The sequence below is a fragment of the Peromyscus californicus genome, unplaced genomic scaffold (assembly GCF_007827085.1).
Source record: "Peromyscus californicus insignis strain IS unplaced genomic scaffold, ASM782708v3 Scaffold_7__1_contigs__length_154581171, whole genome shotgun sequence".
Taxonomy (NCBI): Eukaryota; Metazoa; Chordata; class Mammalia; order Rodentia; family Cricetidae; genus Peromyscus; species Peromyscus californicus.
Genome location: NW_026294595.1, coordinates 101498990 through 101516408, shown reverse-complemented (window position 1 = coordinate 101516408; position 17419 = coordinate 101498990). Strand labels below are relative to the sequence as shown.

The following is a 17419-nucleotide window of genomic DNA, read 5'->3' as shown; positions in this document are numbered from 1 at the left end:
GAGTTCCGGGCCAACCAGGAAGACATAGCAAGACTATCTCAAAACAAAAACACATGAAGAAGACAAGAAAAAAGTGAGACACCATACAGGCACAGAAGCAGCAGATGTAAAACAATTACAAAGTAAAGTATGTCATGGGCCAACAGAACCGCTCCATCCCCACAGCCCAGGCTGAAGCAACCGCACATTTCCATTAGGCATGCTTGTAAGATGTTCAACATACAACCAGCAGGACTTCACACCAGATGTCACACATCCACTAATGCACAAATATTCTGCAGGAAGATTTCATATAACATCTTCCATAACTGAGGTAAGTAAATCAGATTCTGAATTACTAATCAAAAGAGCGCTGATTTTTAACATAAAAACTATAGAGTAAGGGTTGGGGATTTAGCTCAGTGGTAGAGTGCTTGCCTAGCAAGCACAAGGCCCTGGGTTCGATCCTCAGCTCCAAAAAAAAAAAAAAAAAAAAAAAAAAACTATAGAGTAAGCAAACCTAAAGCTACCGGCTGTATATTCAGAGGATGCACTAAAATGAGCAAACACCACAGTCCATCCTGAGCCTGCTTTTGTAAGCCAATGAGCTGAAAATCGTTTTTATATTTTACAGAAGATTCCAACAACACGGGAGTGAAACGGCTCAGTGGGGAAAGCACTCTCTTGGTGACCCACGTGGTGGGAGAAGAGAATAACTCTAAGTTGTCCTGACTGCCACAGGCAAGCTGTGGAATGTAAGCAATTTTGTGGGCACGCACACATAAAGAAGAAATTAAGATTTTTTTTAATAAAAAAGGGAGAATATGCAATAGAAACCTAAGTAGAACCAGACATGGTAACACATGTTTATAATCCCAGCATGAGAAAGAGGTGGCGGGAGTATCAAGAGTTCAAGGTCACCTACAGCTGTGTAGGGATTGAGGCCAACACAGGCTGTTTTAAGAGAGAGAGGGAGAGAGGGAGAGAGGGAGGGAGAGAGGGAGGGAGGGAGGGAGGGAGGGAGAGAGAGAGAGAGAGAGAGAAATCTATGTGACTTGAAAAATCTAAAATACTTAATATCATGGGCATTATTTGAAAAACACAAACAAACAAAAAGACCAAACAAACCTTGCTGAACCTTGAACTATCACAACAGTACTAAGTAAGATTTAAAATGATGATATTATGTTTTTCTATTATAACTGATTTCTTTTTTGCCATTCAGAACTCTCCTGGTATCAAAATTTATTTTACAAACAAAAAAAATTGTCATCATCCATCTACACTCTAAACTTTTTTATAGCTGCTCATGAGATTACTGGGATACTAGTATAAGAAGTAATACTTCAAAAGCTGTATTTAGGCATAATTAAGTTGAAAACCAATTTGATGAATTTTTTTTGTTTTTTTTTTGAGGGGGATGGTACAGGGTCTCATACATGCCAGGCTGACCTTGAACTCACTATGTTGTGAAGGATAACCTTGAACCTGGAGGTCCTCCTGTCTTCCCTCCATGTGTTGGTAGGCAGTGACCCTATGCCTAGACCGTCATGGACTTCAGGGACTCTATCAACTGAGCTACATCCTCTTTCCTATTTGACAGATTTTTAAAAATTATTTCCCCACTTAGAGCTCTCCAATACTACAAAAATCTGGATATACGCTTATAACCAAAAGAACAGCCTAGCCCACCCCTCTTGGCAGTGGTTAAAATAAAAAGTGCTTCTGTCAGTTTCCAAGCTGAAAATACATCAGCACTAGAGAACGGCTAGTGGGTAAAGGCACTTGCCACAAAATCCTGGCAACCTGAGTTCGATTACTGGAACACACAGAAAAGTAGGAGAGAAAGCTGTGGCCTGATCCTACATGTAAACCTACACGTGTAGATCATAAATACACAGACACCTTAACAATAAATCATTATACTCTGTGTACTTTTCAATAACAATCCATGCCCTAATCCAAATACAAAGTAAAAACTATTAAATTAAAAACTGTAATGTCCTAACATTGATGACACTAGTTTTATCTTTGATATTTTGGGTTAGATTGTGCTCAAACAAAATTTAGAGTTCTTTAGACTAAATTTTACTTTTGTCTTATCCTGAACAGTCAAAGAAATTTAATTGTTAAATGCTTTAAAAACTTCAAATAGAAACTTTTTACATAATATGTCACAGACTTAATGAATTATCTTCAAAATTAGATGTTTTGGTAGGTGTTTTCAACAAGGACAATTCTAAAGAGGAATTTAAGTACATATTTAGTAGATGTCACAATTTCACAGCTGAAAAGATAGCTCAGTTGATAAGGTGCTTGTCAAGCAAGCCTGAGGAACAAATATGAGGACCTCTGTTAGTTCCCCAGAACCAACAGAAAAAGCTGGACAGAGTGTACATGCTTGCATATCTATACTCACAGCAACACCCAAGACTGCCCTCTGGCCTCTACATCAAAGTGCACACACATGCATGAGTACCTACACACACACATACTTGCATATCTATACTCACAGCAACACCCAAGACTGCCCTCTGGCCTCTACATCAAAGTGCACACACATGCATGAGTACCTACACACACACACATACTTGCATATTTATACTCACACACACAAAGCCACAATTTCAAATTACTACTATTTTCAGGGCCCACATTAACCCAAAGAACCATCTTAAAATTAATGCATAAAATTTCTTTGGAATTTATGTTATTGTAACACAGACGTAGCTCCACCACTGAAAAGCACTACCAGTCATTAGGAAAACATGTTCATATTTTACCTACCATAAGTGACATTGTGATTTAACTCGGCTCTTCGTAAGGATTCATCAAGAACATCATACATTAATTCACTTGTCCTGTTTAAGAGATATTTTATTTGCAGGAGAATTATAGCATTCTAACCCAACAAAATAGTTTTTCAAACTTCTCTCTCTTTAAAACTGAGGATCTACAGAAGACAAGTGAAAAAAATTCATTTTACAGTAAAGTTATACAAATTTCATATCAAAAGAACTCATTTGGTCTTTTCTTGAGATAAACTTGATAAAATTCCTCCTTTACCAAAGTGACTAATTTAGACTAATTTAGCCAATGAGGAAATACACAGAAATCACCAATACTGTCTCAACCTGGTCCTAGTTTACAGACTAGACTCTTATTTTATTACGCATGTGCTCTTATAATTGTATTTGTAACAAAATATTCTGCTTTAAATTACAATATTAATATTTCACATATCCTTGGGCTGGGGAGATAGCTTAGCCATTAAAGCTAGGCTCACAACCAAAAATATTTCACATATCCAGATTATTTCAGGTAGTATCAACTGGTTTGTTGTTATAAAAATATTTAAATTCTAGTTTTTTCCTAAAGAGTAACTAGGTTCCTTAGGAAGAAAATTTTAATTTCCACTTCTAATAAAAATAAACAAACCACTCATATTGTTATGGTCACTGACTATAGTGACAGTTAACTGGTTTGAAGTAGATACTTTAAAAAATTTAAAAACAATTTTTTCTAAAATGCAATGTTTCTGCAGCCTCAGCACTCTGCCCCCAAGAGGCGAACGCAAAAACTAATGTTTCTCAGCTGGTAATTTTTATATGCTTTAAAAATTAAAAAACAGAATGGAAAACAACAGAAATGGAAATGATCTGGAGCCATGCAAACTGGGCACAAACATTTCCATCTCCTCCAGTGCTTTTCTCTTCTTTTAGAAATACAGTTAAAAAATCAAGCCGGGCGGTGGTGGCGCATGCCTTTAATCCCAGCACTCGGGAGGCAGAGCCAGGCAGATCTCTGTGAGTTCGAGGCCAGCCTGGACTACCAAGTGAGTCCCAGGAAAGGCGCAAAGCTACACAGAGAAACCCTGTCTTGAAAAAAAAAAAAACAAAAAAACAAAACAACAACAACAACAACAAAAAAATCAATTGGAAGTAGATGTGCTTTCATTTGTCTAGACAGAAGTATAAATATTCAATGAGAATCCAGGATGACATTCTAAAATGTTCATTTTATTATGTATTTCTTCCTCTATAGCAGATACAACAATCCTTCTACAAATTCAATATACTACACCAAGATTATAGTACAGTTTCTCAATTTTACAAGATAAGGTATTCAGGAGGCAAAAACCTCACAAAATATGGAAACAATTATGGACATGGTTGAGCTAAATATTAATAATCTAAGATGCACAATGCTAGAAAACACAAGAAACTATTCAAAAAATAAATATAAAACATTTTCCTAAGAAATTTTTAAAATTAAATACTTAATCATGTTAGGAAGTAACATTTATTCTTTGCTACATTGAGCTACATAATAGTGTCATATGAATTATAAATATTTTAAAATATATAATAAATAAATAAATAGAATAATAAATATTTTATGTGCATGAGTGCTTTGCTTTCTTGTATGTCTGTGTACCATGTGCATGCCTGATGCCTATGGAGGCCAGAAGAGGGTATTGGAGTTACAGACGGCTGTGAGCTGCCACAAGGGTGCTGGGAATTGAATTTTGGTCTTCTGGAAGAGCAACACGTGTTTTTTTTTTTTTTTCTTTTTTTTCTTTTTTTTTTTTTGGTTTTTCGAGACAGGGTTTCTCTGTGTAGCTTTGTGCCTCTCCTGGAACTCACTTGGTAGCCCAGGCTGGCCTCGAACTCACAGAGATCCGCCTGGCTCTGCCTCCCGAGTGCTGGGATTAAAGGCGTGCGCCACCACCGCCCGGCGCAACACGTGTTTTTAACCTATGAGCAATGAACTGTAAGATTGAGTTCATCAAACTTCAGTCCCATGAACTGTAAGATTTATTAATACAGAATGTCATTATAGTTGGTTCAACAAAGGAGAAAACATTCTAATTTTCTACACTGTAAGAGTTAGACTCTACATATCTGTTTAATTGAATCTAGTTACCATCTAACTGAACTATCTGAAGGAAAAGGGTATCTTATTCATCTTTTTTTGTTTGTTTGTTTGTTTTTGTTTTTCAAGACAGGGTTTCTCTATGTAGCCCTGGCTGTCCTGGAACTCACTCTGTAGACCAGGCTGGCCTTGAACTCATAAAGATCCACCTGCCTTTGCCTCCCTAGTGCTGGGATTAAAGGTGTGCACCACCCCCACCCCCTGGCTCTTATTCATTTTTGTATATACTCTCCAAATTCATTCACAAAGAAGGTAATGACAATAAAATTAGTAGATAAATTCACTAAATGTCCCTGAAGTTACTTCCTGACAACACACAAGGACATTAAGTCCTTTTTTAGACCAGTAAGGTATAATATAGTATCATGAAATTACTAATTTTCAGGCAGAATTCTAATAACCTTGAACTAGAGCTCCATGGTATACTAGAGTGGAACTATATAAGCTCAGTTAGAACTGGTGAGGACTCAGAGAGGTGGACCCTGATGTGAAGCTGATGAGGCACTTTGAAAAGCAACAGCCTGAAGGATGGTCCCTTTGAAAGGCTAAGAACTAAAACAAAGATGGACCCACTGCTTAACACTGATTAGCAAATATTTTCTTAGGACAGAAAGATCCTTGCTCTCAAAGAAACTAAATGTAGTTAGACTTGCTCTAAGATACTTTAAAAGGAGACACTTTGGCCGGGCGGTGGTGGCGCACGCCTTTAATCCCAGCACTCGGGAGGCAGAGCCAGGCGGATCTCTGTGAGTTTGAGGCCAGCCTGGGCTACCAAGCAAGTTCCAGGAAAGGCGCAAAGCTACACAGAGAAACCCTGTCTCGAAAAACCAAATAAATAAATAAATAAATAAATAAATAAATAAATAAATAAATAAATAAATAAATAAATAAAAAATAAAAGGAGACACTTTGAAAACAATTGTATGTACACTGGGCATAGAGGTGCATCCTGGTAGTCTAGTAACTCAGGGTGGAAGCAGGATGTCAGAAGTTCAAGGTCATCCTTAGCTACATAGTGAGTTGGAGGCAGCCTGGAATCCATGAGACTATCTTAAAAAAGAAAAGCATAAAAAGCAAGAACTATAAGACGTGTATAAACAAATGATGTAGGAGCAGGAACTGAGATGGCTTGAATGAGAACAGCCACCATGGGCTCACATACTTGAATATTTGGTCCCCAGTTGGTGCAACTGTTTGGAAGGATTATGAGGTATGGCCTTGTTGGAGGAGGTGTCTCTGGGGTGGGCTTTGAGTTTTCAAAAGCCCATGCTATTCTCAGTAGCTCCCTCTTTCAGCCTCATGTATGTGGATCAGATGTAAAGTCTCAGCTGCTTTCCCAGTGCCATGCCTGCCTGCCTGCCTGCTGCCATGATCCCAGCTATGATGGTCATGGATTCTACTACCCTCTGGAACTGAGAGCACCAAAATTAAATGCTTTCATTTATAAGTTGCCGTGGTCATGGTGTTTTGTCATGGCAACAGAATTGTAACTAAGACAGAAAGTGGTACCAGGGAGTGGGCTATTGCTGTAGACAGGCCTGACCATGCTGGTGTTTGTTTGTTTTGTTTTGTTTTTGGAAATGTGGAAGACTTTGGGACTTTGGACTTGGAAAGCTGTTGAATGCTGTAAGTGGGGATTAATGGGCCATCCTTCTAGGAGCTTGGAAGACAGTGGTGCTGAGAGCAATGTGGACCATGGAGGCCTAGTTCGAGAGGTTTCGGATGTGAACAATATTAGTAACTGGGTTAGAGACCATGCTCGTGATAATCTGGCAAAGAATGTTGCTGACTTCTGCCCTTGTCTTAAGAATCTGCCTGAGGCTAAATTGAAGAGGTTTGGACTAATTTTGTTGGTAGAGGAGATTTCAAGACAGCCAGTATTGACTATATCACAAGGTTATTAGCAATCACTCTTTATTTTGTTTTTTATTTTTTGAGACAGGGTTTCTCTGTGTAGTTTTGGTGCCTGTCCTGGATCTTGCTCTGTAGACCAGGCTGGCCTTGAACTCACAGAGATCCGCCAGGTTCTGTCTCCCAAGTGCTGGGATTAAAGGCAAGTGCCACCGCCTCCCAGCTAGCAATCACTCTTACACAGATACAATGAAAAGGAGCAAGGCAATATGCAGCACTCCTCCATGACCTTTGCATCAGCTTCTGCCTCTAGGTTCCCGCCCTGTTTTGAGTTTCTGACCTAACTACTTTTGAGGATGAACTGTTATATGGAAGTGTGATTAAAGAAACCCTTTCCTTCCCAAGTTGCTTTTGGTCACAGTGTTTCATCATAGCAATAGAAACTCTAACTATGACATGTACAATTCTTGGAACTTAAAAAAGTCTGTTATTTCAAAAAGCATTACAAAAAATTACACACACACACACACACACAAACACTCCTATCTCCAAGTGAAGCAAGAGTTGGCAAAGGACAACCATAGGTCTGATATAGCCAGAAAACTATTTTTGGTTTGTTTAGTTTTATTTTCAGTATTAAGAAACTAGCATTTGGGACCAGAGAGATGGCTCAGTGGTTAAGCAAACTGACTGCTCTTCTAGATGACCCAGGTTCAACTCCCTGCACCACATGGCTGCTCACAATCACCTGTAACTCCAGTTCTAGGGATTCTAACACCTTTTTCTGGCTTCCATGGGCACCAGGCACACATGTGGTGCACAGACATGCATGCAGGTAAAACATCCATCACAGCTAGGCGGTGGTGGCACACGCCTTTAATCCTAGCACTTGGGAGGCAGAGGCAGGCAGATCTCAGTGAGTTCAAGGCCAGCTTGGTCTACAAAGTGAGCTCCAGGACGGCCAGGACTGTTACACAGAGAAACCCTATCCCAAAAAACAAACAAATAAAATAACATCCATACACATAAAAATTTTTTAAATAAAAAAGAAACTATAATTTAACTGAAGCATTAAAAGGACAACAAAATTAGTACAAGAATATACATGATGAGTAGGATGTGAAAATTCTCAAATCATATAGCATCTACCCCACTATTCCACTCCCAAACTATGGTCCTCCTAAGACCAGTGTCCACTAACCTCTCTATAACAGAGTTTGGTGGCATCAGGAAATGAACGAGGGTGGGGTTTTCTCTAATTCTTCTTAATACTTGAGTGCTTTATTCTTTTTGTGATTGAAAACTGCATTCTCTTTGTTGTTGACATTAACTTTATTCTAAATTTCTACTATGGAAAAATGTAAAGATACACAAACAAACAAAAGAGTAGTGTGAACCCATGCTCTCACGACCTCACTTTCAGCTGAGTCATGGAAAGAGTAGTGTGAACCCATGCTCTCACTACCTCACTTCCGGCTGAGTCATGGCCAGCTTAATCACTTCCTACATGTGAAGACTGTCTGTGAAGATAAATCTAAAATAAATTGCCTTAGGCATAAATGTTTCAAATAAAGTACATTTATACAAGATAAGGATGGTTTGTTTATATAGATGGATAGATGAATGGATGGATATGGATATAGATAGATAGATAGATAGATAGATAGATAGATAGATAGATAGATAGAGGTTTACAGTTCCTTTGTAACGTATACACATATGTGTAGAATCATAATTCCTTAACATTTTATGTCCAATTTGTGCTCAAATTTTTAGTTACATCATAGTTTTCTTGAAAATCAGGATCCAAATCAGACTATTCATACACATGTATATGTGTTTGGGCACACAGACTGTGGCACCCATGTGGAGGTCAGAGAACAGCTTACAAAGTCAGTTTTGTCCTGCCACTATGTGGGCTCCAGGGATTGAACTCAGGCCATCAGGCTTGGTGGAGAGCACCTTGACCTTCTTAGCCATCTTGCCAGCCCAGGTCCCATACATTTTAATTGGTTAACTTTTCTAAATTTCTTTAATCTGTATCGTCTCACTTTTCAATTTTCTCTTCCATCTAATTGTTGATGAAAATCATGTCTGCTGTTTCTCCACAACCTGTATCTTGCTTGTAGTTAACACCATTAGTACATTCCTCTTTGTGTTTCCTGTAAAATGGTAACTAGCTCTAAAAAAGGCTGTGTGAATTTAGTTAAATTTCAGCATAGATGCTTCCAAGAGACAATTTCTATCTTTGATTTATTATTTGCTGAAACAGATAATAAATATTATATTTTGTGTTCCTTTTTATGACTTTTATGTTTTTATTAGCATCTATTAATAAAAATAGGCTTTATTATGACATTTTCATGATAAACATAATATATTTTGGGTCATACTCATTCTTCTTTATGGCTGCAAATGATGAATAGTTTTTATATGTTGGGAAAAAAAAAACCAAAAGGATAATACATAATGAAATATACAGATCATCTGAAATTCAGGCTTCAATGTTTCCGAAACATTTTCCTGGAACACTGTAACCTTCATTAAACTATACGCTCGCTATGGCTGTTTTCCATCGGTAACAGCAGAGTGCAGCAGCTGTGGCAGGCAGCCTATGACCCTCACAGGTGAAATACTGACCATCTGGTTCACCCTCCAGCCAGAGATTAAGCAAGTATGTTTCACAAGGGGAAAATGAAGAAGCTAGGAATGGCCCAGTCACCTGAAGGACTGACTCTGTGTTCTCACGCTGGTTTATTTACCACCAGTAAGGCAGTAAGGGCTAGAAAATTTGGTTTTTGTGAACCTTCTCGGTGACTAAGCCGAGGCTATGATATGGTGTGGTCATCACGTGACTTGGGAGAGTTTACCTTTGATCGTCCTTTCCCAGCAGCCCCAGTATTCTCAAGAGCTGAATCTGTAACCATGGCGCTGGCACGCTGTGGTAACTGAACTCAACTGGGAGCTTTCCTCCCACCACTTGCTTTAAAATTGTTACAAAACTCTCAGTCAGATCTTTATATCCAGATGAATTTTCCTACATTAAAAAAAAAATCTGTTAATAATAATATCTTCCCTATTTTTTTTTTTGAGACAGTCTCATATAACCCAGGGCTGACCTCAAATGTGATATATAAGCAAGGTTATTCTTTTATATCCATACACATATATGTGTATATATTTTATAATTTCATACATAAATACTGTATTTATATCATTTCTACTCCTCCCTCTTACCCTACCAACTCCTCCCATGTCCCTCTCCCACTCCCTCTCAAATTCATGATCTCTCTGATTACTGTAGTCACACACACACACACACACACACACACACAACTTGCTGAGTCCATTTAGTGTTGCTCATATGCACATGTGTTTAAGATGACCACCTAGTACTGGATAGCTTATCAGGGGGCTCGTTCCCGGAGAAGACCAATTCTCCCCAAGTAGTCATTAATTGCCTGTAGCTCTTCATCTAGGGTGTGACCTTGTGAGATTTCTTCCATCCATAATGGGATGTCACCTGGTGTCACTGTTCAGGTTTTATTTAGGTGACCATATTGTTGAGATTTCATGGGTGCAGCTCCCTGTCACATTACGGCAGATGTCCTGGTTCTCTGGCTCTTACAATCTCCAACCTTCTTCAGGATGAGCCTGAGGTGTGGTAGTTGTGCTGTAGATGTATCTGTTGTGTTGGGCACCCCACAGTCACCTGTCCTCTAAATTTTGACCAGTTGTAGATCTGAACTCCTGATCTTTCTTGCATACAATTCATATTATCAACAACTTACAAAAGTTACATTTAGAAGTATATAACAGCGTAAGATAAATTTACGTGTGTGTGAGTATAGTAGATATGTGTGGTATATGCACACATGTGTTCATGAGTGTGTGTATATGCACATGCAGAGTCCAGAGGTGGATTCTGGGTATCCTGCTCTATCACTCTTTGAATTATTCTCTTGAGGCAGGGTCTCTTGCTGCACCTAGAGCAAGACTGTCAGCCAGGAAGCCTCAGAACCCTTTTGTCTCTGCCTCCCTCAGCACAGGGCTGTAGACATCATGAAGGACAGCACAGGGCTGTAGGCACACATGGATGGCCACACTCAGCTAGGATCTGGTCTCAGACCTTCCTGCTTATGCACAAGCACTCTTACCCACTGGGCCATCTCTCCAGCCTGACAGTGGTATAAAGTATTCATCATTTTATTGAAATATCTGCATTTTCTTCTAATTCCATAGTGATATTGTTACAATGGTAATGACTGAGCACATGCTAAAATTGCCAACTTACCTTAATCATCCTAAGGTATATATGCAAAGAGGCAGCCATGACCCCAACATCTCTGTCACAAAGTGCTTTCCGAAATTTAGTATGGATATGCTGTACTTGATTAGGGGCAATGAGGTAAAATTTGTATAATGCCAGAACTGCTTTTCTTCGTATAATCTCCCTAAGGATAAAAGATGAAATATAAACAAGGCAACCTGGGCCATCAAGTATCTACTACTAATTATTTTATTCTAATGCAGCAAAGTATGAAAAAGATAAAAATCTTACTTCTTGGTAAGAAGTAAGATTTCAAGAGACCCCTTCTGGGGGGGGAGGGAAGACTGTAGAGAGGTGTGTGTGTGTGTGTGTGTGTGTGTGTGTGTGTGTGTGTAGAGGCCAGGCTGATATCGGTTATCTTCCTCTATCACTCTCTACCTTCTTTTTTGAGACAGGGTCACATACTTACTTAACCTGGAGCTTGCTGACTCCATTTCACCAGACTGGCTGGCCACAAGCCCTGGGGACCTCCCTGTCTCTGCTCTCCAGCACTAGTATTGCAGGTGCATGCTGACAGGCCTGGCTTTTACGGAGGTGCTAGGATCCAAACTCAGGGCTTCACGGTAACACCCCAAGCACACTGGCAACTGAGCCTTCTCCTCAGTCTCTTTGAAGTTATTGTTTCTGAGATGGAGTCTCACTACTACATAGCCCAGGCTGGTCTCCAATGCATGATCTTCCTGCCTCCGCCTCCAAAATGTGACAAATACAGGTATGAACCACTATGCCCAAAAGAAACTTTAACAGCCTATCAGTTATAAATACCTCTAATTACAGAACTTTCAGTAACAGCATAGGTTACTTTTGTAATCAATTAAAACAAGAGAAATAAATTCTGTAATCTCTTGATTCTGGTTTTTTTTTTTTTTTTTTTTTTTTTTGGTTTTTCGAGACAGGGTTTCTCTGTGTAGCTTTGCGCCTTTCCTGGGACTCACTTGGTAGCCCAGGCTGGCCTCGAACTCACAGAGATCCGCCTGCCTCTGCCTCCCGAGTGCTGGGATTAAAGGCGTGCGCCACCACCGCCCGGCTTGATTCTGTTTTTGTCTCTTCATTAAATAAGGATAAAAATTTGTTTCCTATAAAAGGCAAGCACACTCCAAATGTTGCAGTGACAGGGAAGCATGGGGGCACATGGGTAAAACAATGTTACTCCTCTTCTTCTGGGACTCCCGTGCACCCACCCACCCACATACATACGTATACATAATTAAAGTAATAAAAAGAAGTCTTTAAAATATATGCATGTATATGCATAGAGTGTGTGAGTGTATGTGTGTGTGTATATACACGCACCATTGGTTCTGTTCCTCTAGAGAACTCTGACTAATACAATAGTGCTGGGAAGCGTCACGCAGGCCACTGGGGGAGAAAAGTCACCAATGGTTTTCCACAGAGGTAGACCCTATATGCACCAATCCTGACCCCACAAATGTACCAGTGAAATAGCGGCATGACTAATCCGGGGTGACCAGCCACTCTCTAACTGGATAGGAGGCCTGTTCCACAGGAGGGAATTGATGCCTGGTACTGTAAACCTGGTCAAAAGTCTATGTTTGGGGGTCACAGGCCTCATGAGGGAACCTACTACTATTATTTTGCTAAATGGACACATTATCAAGCTGTCTTCTAAATATTATGTTTATACCCAGAAATTAGTGCTTCTCTCAACCTTAGTTAGAAAAACTTTTTTGCAGCAGGGCAGTGGTTAATGCAGAGACTTCTAACTGGTCAAAGCGCTGAGAAAAGTAACTGCTGAGTGCTCAGCCTTAAACAAGACATCTACATCACCAACACCATCTCCCCAAGGCTCAGGGGATGTCTTGGAAAAGGGGGAGGAAAGAATGTAAGAGCTGAGGATGCGGAGGAATACCGAGAAAGACCGTCTTCTGGACATGACATGGTCATTGCCCCATGAACTCACTGTAGCTCTGGCAACCTATATAAACCTGCACAAAATGAAGCCAGTTAACACTGCAGCATGAATAGTAGAGAGGCTGAAAAGGCCCCAGCTTTAGCTGGGAAACTACTGGCAGTTGACGGCTGTTGGGGAGTGGCAGTCACGTGTCTTTGGGACATGGCCACTATTAGGTTGCTCATGTTCTGGGTCAACACCCATACATATCTGGGTGGCACTAACTGGACTCAGGAGGTTGTTGTTGTTATTAGTATTATTAGAAGAAGGGGGAAAAAGACATGAAGGTGAAGAGGATGTGTTGGGAAGGGTCTAGGAAGTTAGAGGTAGATATGATCAAGATACATTGTACAGACGTATGGAATTGTGAAAGAATAAATAAAATATACACTTAAATATTTGTTTTGAAATATATAGTATAGACAACTGTGTCAAAATAATTGACTTACTTAGAATGTTGAAGTTTATCTTCTATTAATGGAAGAACAGCTGGAATCATTTCTCGAGGGAAAATCTGGCTGACAACAGTAAGTGCCATACACACTTCTACCAGATTAGTGCTCTGCAGGTCCTGTCGTCAGGAAGAAAGAAGTCAGTCTGCACAAGCTTAACACCATAGCAACCTTGCTTACATAGTAATTTCCCCCAACTTTATAATCAACTTAGACATTCACATCTGCCTCAGCACCTACAAAATACCACTCCCCGCACTGGTTTCATTTGCTGTAATAGTCAAAGGCAGCTGACTGGCTACAAGGCCAAACAGTCTCCTTTGTTACAGCCCTCAAACTTTTCCAAACTAATAAAACAACTTTACAAACTTTTCTAGTTAATATAAGTGGAGCTTTACAATTTATACAACAAAAAGTATATATATGCTCATATATACTTATACATGCATATAGTCTATAAAGTGATCCAATACAACTTTTAAATATATTTTTAAAAGTTTGAAAGAAGGCTGGTAAGGTAGCTCAGCAGGTAAAAGAAATTGTTTACTAAGCAATGATGATCTAAATTTGATCTCCAGACCCCACAAAAAAAGCTAGACATGTGGTAAGCATCTCTAACACCAGTGCTGCGGTAAGATGGGATGCTGAAATGGGGAAAATGCCCAGAAGCTCACGGGCCAGCTAGCCTGGAGTTTGCAGCATGACAGAAACAAGAGACCCTGCCTCAGCAGTGTAGGAGAGAACCAGTTCCCAAAGGTTGTCCTTCAACCTCCACATGCGTGCCACAGCATGTGAGTATCTGCACACACATGTCCATGTACACACTAACAGATAACTTTTCCAAGTGTGAAAGGAGCTGGGGAGATGGTGCACAAGGATGAGGACCTGAGTGTGATCCCAGCCCCCATGTAAAGACCAGGCGTGATGATGATGACACATCTGTCTGTTATCCCACACTGGGCAGGAGGAGACAGGAGAATCCCTGGAGTTCATGGTTAGCCAGTTAGTCAGTGAGAAAGGTGGGGACAAGCAAGATGGCTCAGTGGGTAAAAATATTTGCCACCAAGCCTGAGGACCTGAGTTCAATCCCCGGGAGATACGCACAATAAATAAACATAATTAAAGAAAGTTATAAGAAAAGTGATACAAAGTGTAGACGGCGTCATCTTGCTCAGCTTTTCTACAGGTGCTGGGGTCAGACCTGGGTCCTCATGCTTGCACTGGACACACCATCTCCTCAGCTCCCCTTTTAAACTTAAAAAAACTGAGTTACTGGTGTATGTGTATGTGTCCTGATGACCTGAGTTCAATCCCCAAGATACACACACAATAAATAAATAAATAACCAAATAAACCAATTTATATCTTAGTAAACTGGAGAGCAATTGAGAATAAAACCTGATATCAACCTATGGTCTCCACATGCACACACATTCATGTACAACCTCTCTCTCTCTCTCTCTCTTCCTCTCTCTCTCTCTCTCTCTCACACACACACACACCTTATGTGTGTGTGTATATATATATATATGCATACATGTTCATGTAATCTCTTACACACACACACGGTGTGTGTATAGTATGGCTTTAAATTAAGAAAAGAGCACACACATTCTCACATATGAAAAGTCTGATAGGTGACAAACAGGAAGGCTTGAGGCTTTTAGAAAATGGTGGACGACAGACAAGTTCTGCTAGATTCTCCAAAGAATCAACCAGGGAAAGCACTCAGAACTGGCCCCAAATTCTGGTTTAACAGCAAAATAGAAGAAACTTTACAAAACAGAACAAGGAAAAAGTCCAGACTCTGTCATGGCGGGCCTGGGGAGCTCTCCCCGCCCAATGAAAGAGAACGGCCAGACCAGAAGTTAGGACAGAGAGCCTCGGAAAATCTGCACTACACTCTCAGAAACATACATGGTAAAAGTGTGTGTGTCGGGGGACAGAAGACAAAAGATGTGGAGGTAGGAGAGGTTCTGGGAAAGCCACACTATCAACAAATTTCGAGCAAGTATTACAGAACTAGCTGCTGAATCTGGCCAGCAGAACAGTTCTGCACCGCAGAGAAGAAACTGAATTGTATTTGTACAGTGCTCAGCCAACTGGAAACTTGATCAGAACTAGAGTCTGCGGGGAACCTAGACACGGGTTTCAATGTTGAGCTAGACACTGGAAGAGACACCCAGAAGTATGGTGAACTATCAAGCCTAGGTCTTTTTCTTGACTCCTTTTTAAAAATCGTGTGTATGATGTGTGAGGAGAGGAAAAGTGTGTGCATGCATGTGTGCAGAGGCCAGAGGACAACAGTGTGGAATCAGTTCTCTCCAGCCCTCTGTGAGCTGCTCCAGGAATAGAACTCAATCATCAGGCTTGCAAGCTAAGCCCTTTACCCACTTAGCCATCTCATGGTGGGCCCCAGATGGACTCTTGAAGTACTGCCCACAGGTGTGACTGGCATCTGGGAGCCCAAGGAGAAACATGGGAAGAAACTGGGACCAGCCAGCAGGCAGGATTGCACTCAGACATCCCAACCAGCTCTCTCCACTTACATTTATTCCACCTTTTTTTTTTTTTTTCCAGAGATTACCACAGGGACCTGACTGCTTTCTCTTAGCCATTGATATTCTTCTACTCCTTGTGGTTCTCTCTCTCTTTTTTATTTATTTTATGTGCATTGGTGTTTTGACATGAGTGTCGGGTCCCTTGGAAGTGGACTTACTGACAGTTGTGAGCTGCCGTGTGGGTGCTGGGAATTGAACCTGGGTCCTCTGGAAGAGCAGGGTAACCCTGCTGAACCACTGAGCCATCACTCCAGCCCCCTTATTCCACCTTTATTTAATACCCAATGTCAATTTAGGCAGGCCAAGTCTATCTTTCTCTAGTCTTTCCCTTTGCACTTCCTTTTCACAGGCTTTCTTAAAGAACATGGGCTGAGCCGGGCGGTGGTGGCGCACGCCTTTAATCCCAGCACTCGGGAGGCAGAGCCAGGCGGATCTCTGTGAGTTCGAGGCCAGCCTGGTCTCCAAAGCGAGTTCCAGGACAGGCGCAAAGCTACACAGAGAAACCCTGTCTCGAAAAACCAAAAAAAAAAAAAAAAAAGAACATGGGCTGATGTAGTTTGTGCCATCTCTGTTGCAGACTCCTAACAGTGTTTTATATTATCTGATTGCCTTTTTTATTTTTATTTTATTTATTTTTTATTTTTTTGGTTTTTCGAGACAGGGTTTCTCTGTGTAGCTTTGCACCTTTCCTGGAACTCGCTTTGGAGACCAGGCTAGCCTTGAACTCACAGAGATCTGCCTGGCTCTGCCTCCCAAGCGCTAGGATTAAAGGCGTGCGCCACCACCGCCCGGCCCTGATTGCCTTTTTTAAACCTTTCTCTTTTCATTCAACATTTAGTCAAAATTGTCTCCTCCCCAGCTCTGCCCTTGTTCCTGCTGCTTCCCACTTCCCTTTACTTTTCCCTCCTTTATTTTTCCTGTCACCCCAATACTAATCAGTAACCTGAATGTTTTTCATTCATGGTCACAGTAACTGCTATGGTAGTACACACAGCACTCTCCGGGTTCAATTACTGCGTACTCACAGTGGTCTACCCACTGACAGCCACTGTTTCCTGCAGATGGAATTCTCCAGGTGAGGACTGAGAATTGACTCTAGTGCAGAGGAAAAGGTACTTCATCCCTACCATGCGGCCTCGTCTCTCTTGAAGACTGCAAGCGACAGTAGTAGATTTAAAGACAGAAATCCACCCAGAAGGACAAACATGGTATGTGCTCACTCGTGAGTGGATACTAGATATAAAGCAAAGAACAATCAGACTGCAACCCACAGAACCAGGGAGGCTATATAGCAGGGGAGACCCTAGGATGACTATGGCTTATAAGTTTTGGTTTTACTCAATTATTGGGCAAGCCTCAGTGAAACACTTCACTATTAGGATAAGAATTTATACTGTAT

General features: G+C 40.6%; 1 protein-coding gene across 3 annotated transcripts in view; it reads right to left on the bottom strand.

Annotated features, from left to right (window-relative positions):
• Ap4e1 (adaptor related protein complex 4 subunit epsilon 1) overlaps nucleotides 1–17419 on the bottom strand; it is a 61092-nt gene that overhangs the window by 28143 nt on the left and 15530 nt on the right. For 2 of the 3 annotated variants that reach the window (XM_052723087.1, XM_052723089.1), the window contains exons 5-8: nucleotides 13457–13578; nucleotides 11060–11219; nucleotides 9636–9802; nucleotides 2767–2840 (exon numbers count right to left, since the gene is read on the bottom strand). In XM_052723087.1, coding sequence (XP_052579047.1) covers nucleotides 2767–2840; nucleotides 9636–9802; nucleotides 11060–11219; nucleotides 13457–13578 — 523 coding nt within the window. Of the gene's footprint in view, nucleotides 1–2766; nucleotides 2841–9635; nucleotides 9803–11059; nucleotides 11220–13456; nucleotides 13579–17045; nucleotides 17173–17419 lie in introns of all 3 variants that reach the window. The other variant, XM_052723088.1, reaches the window with a different exon arrangement.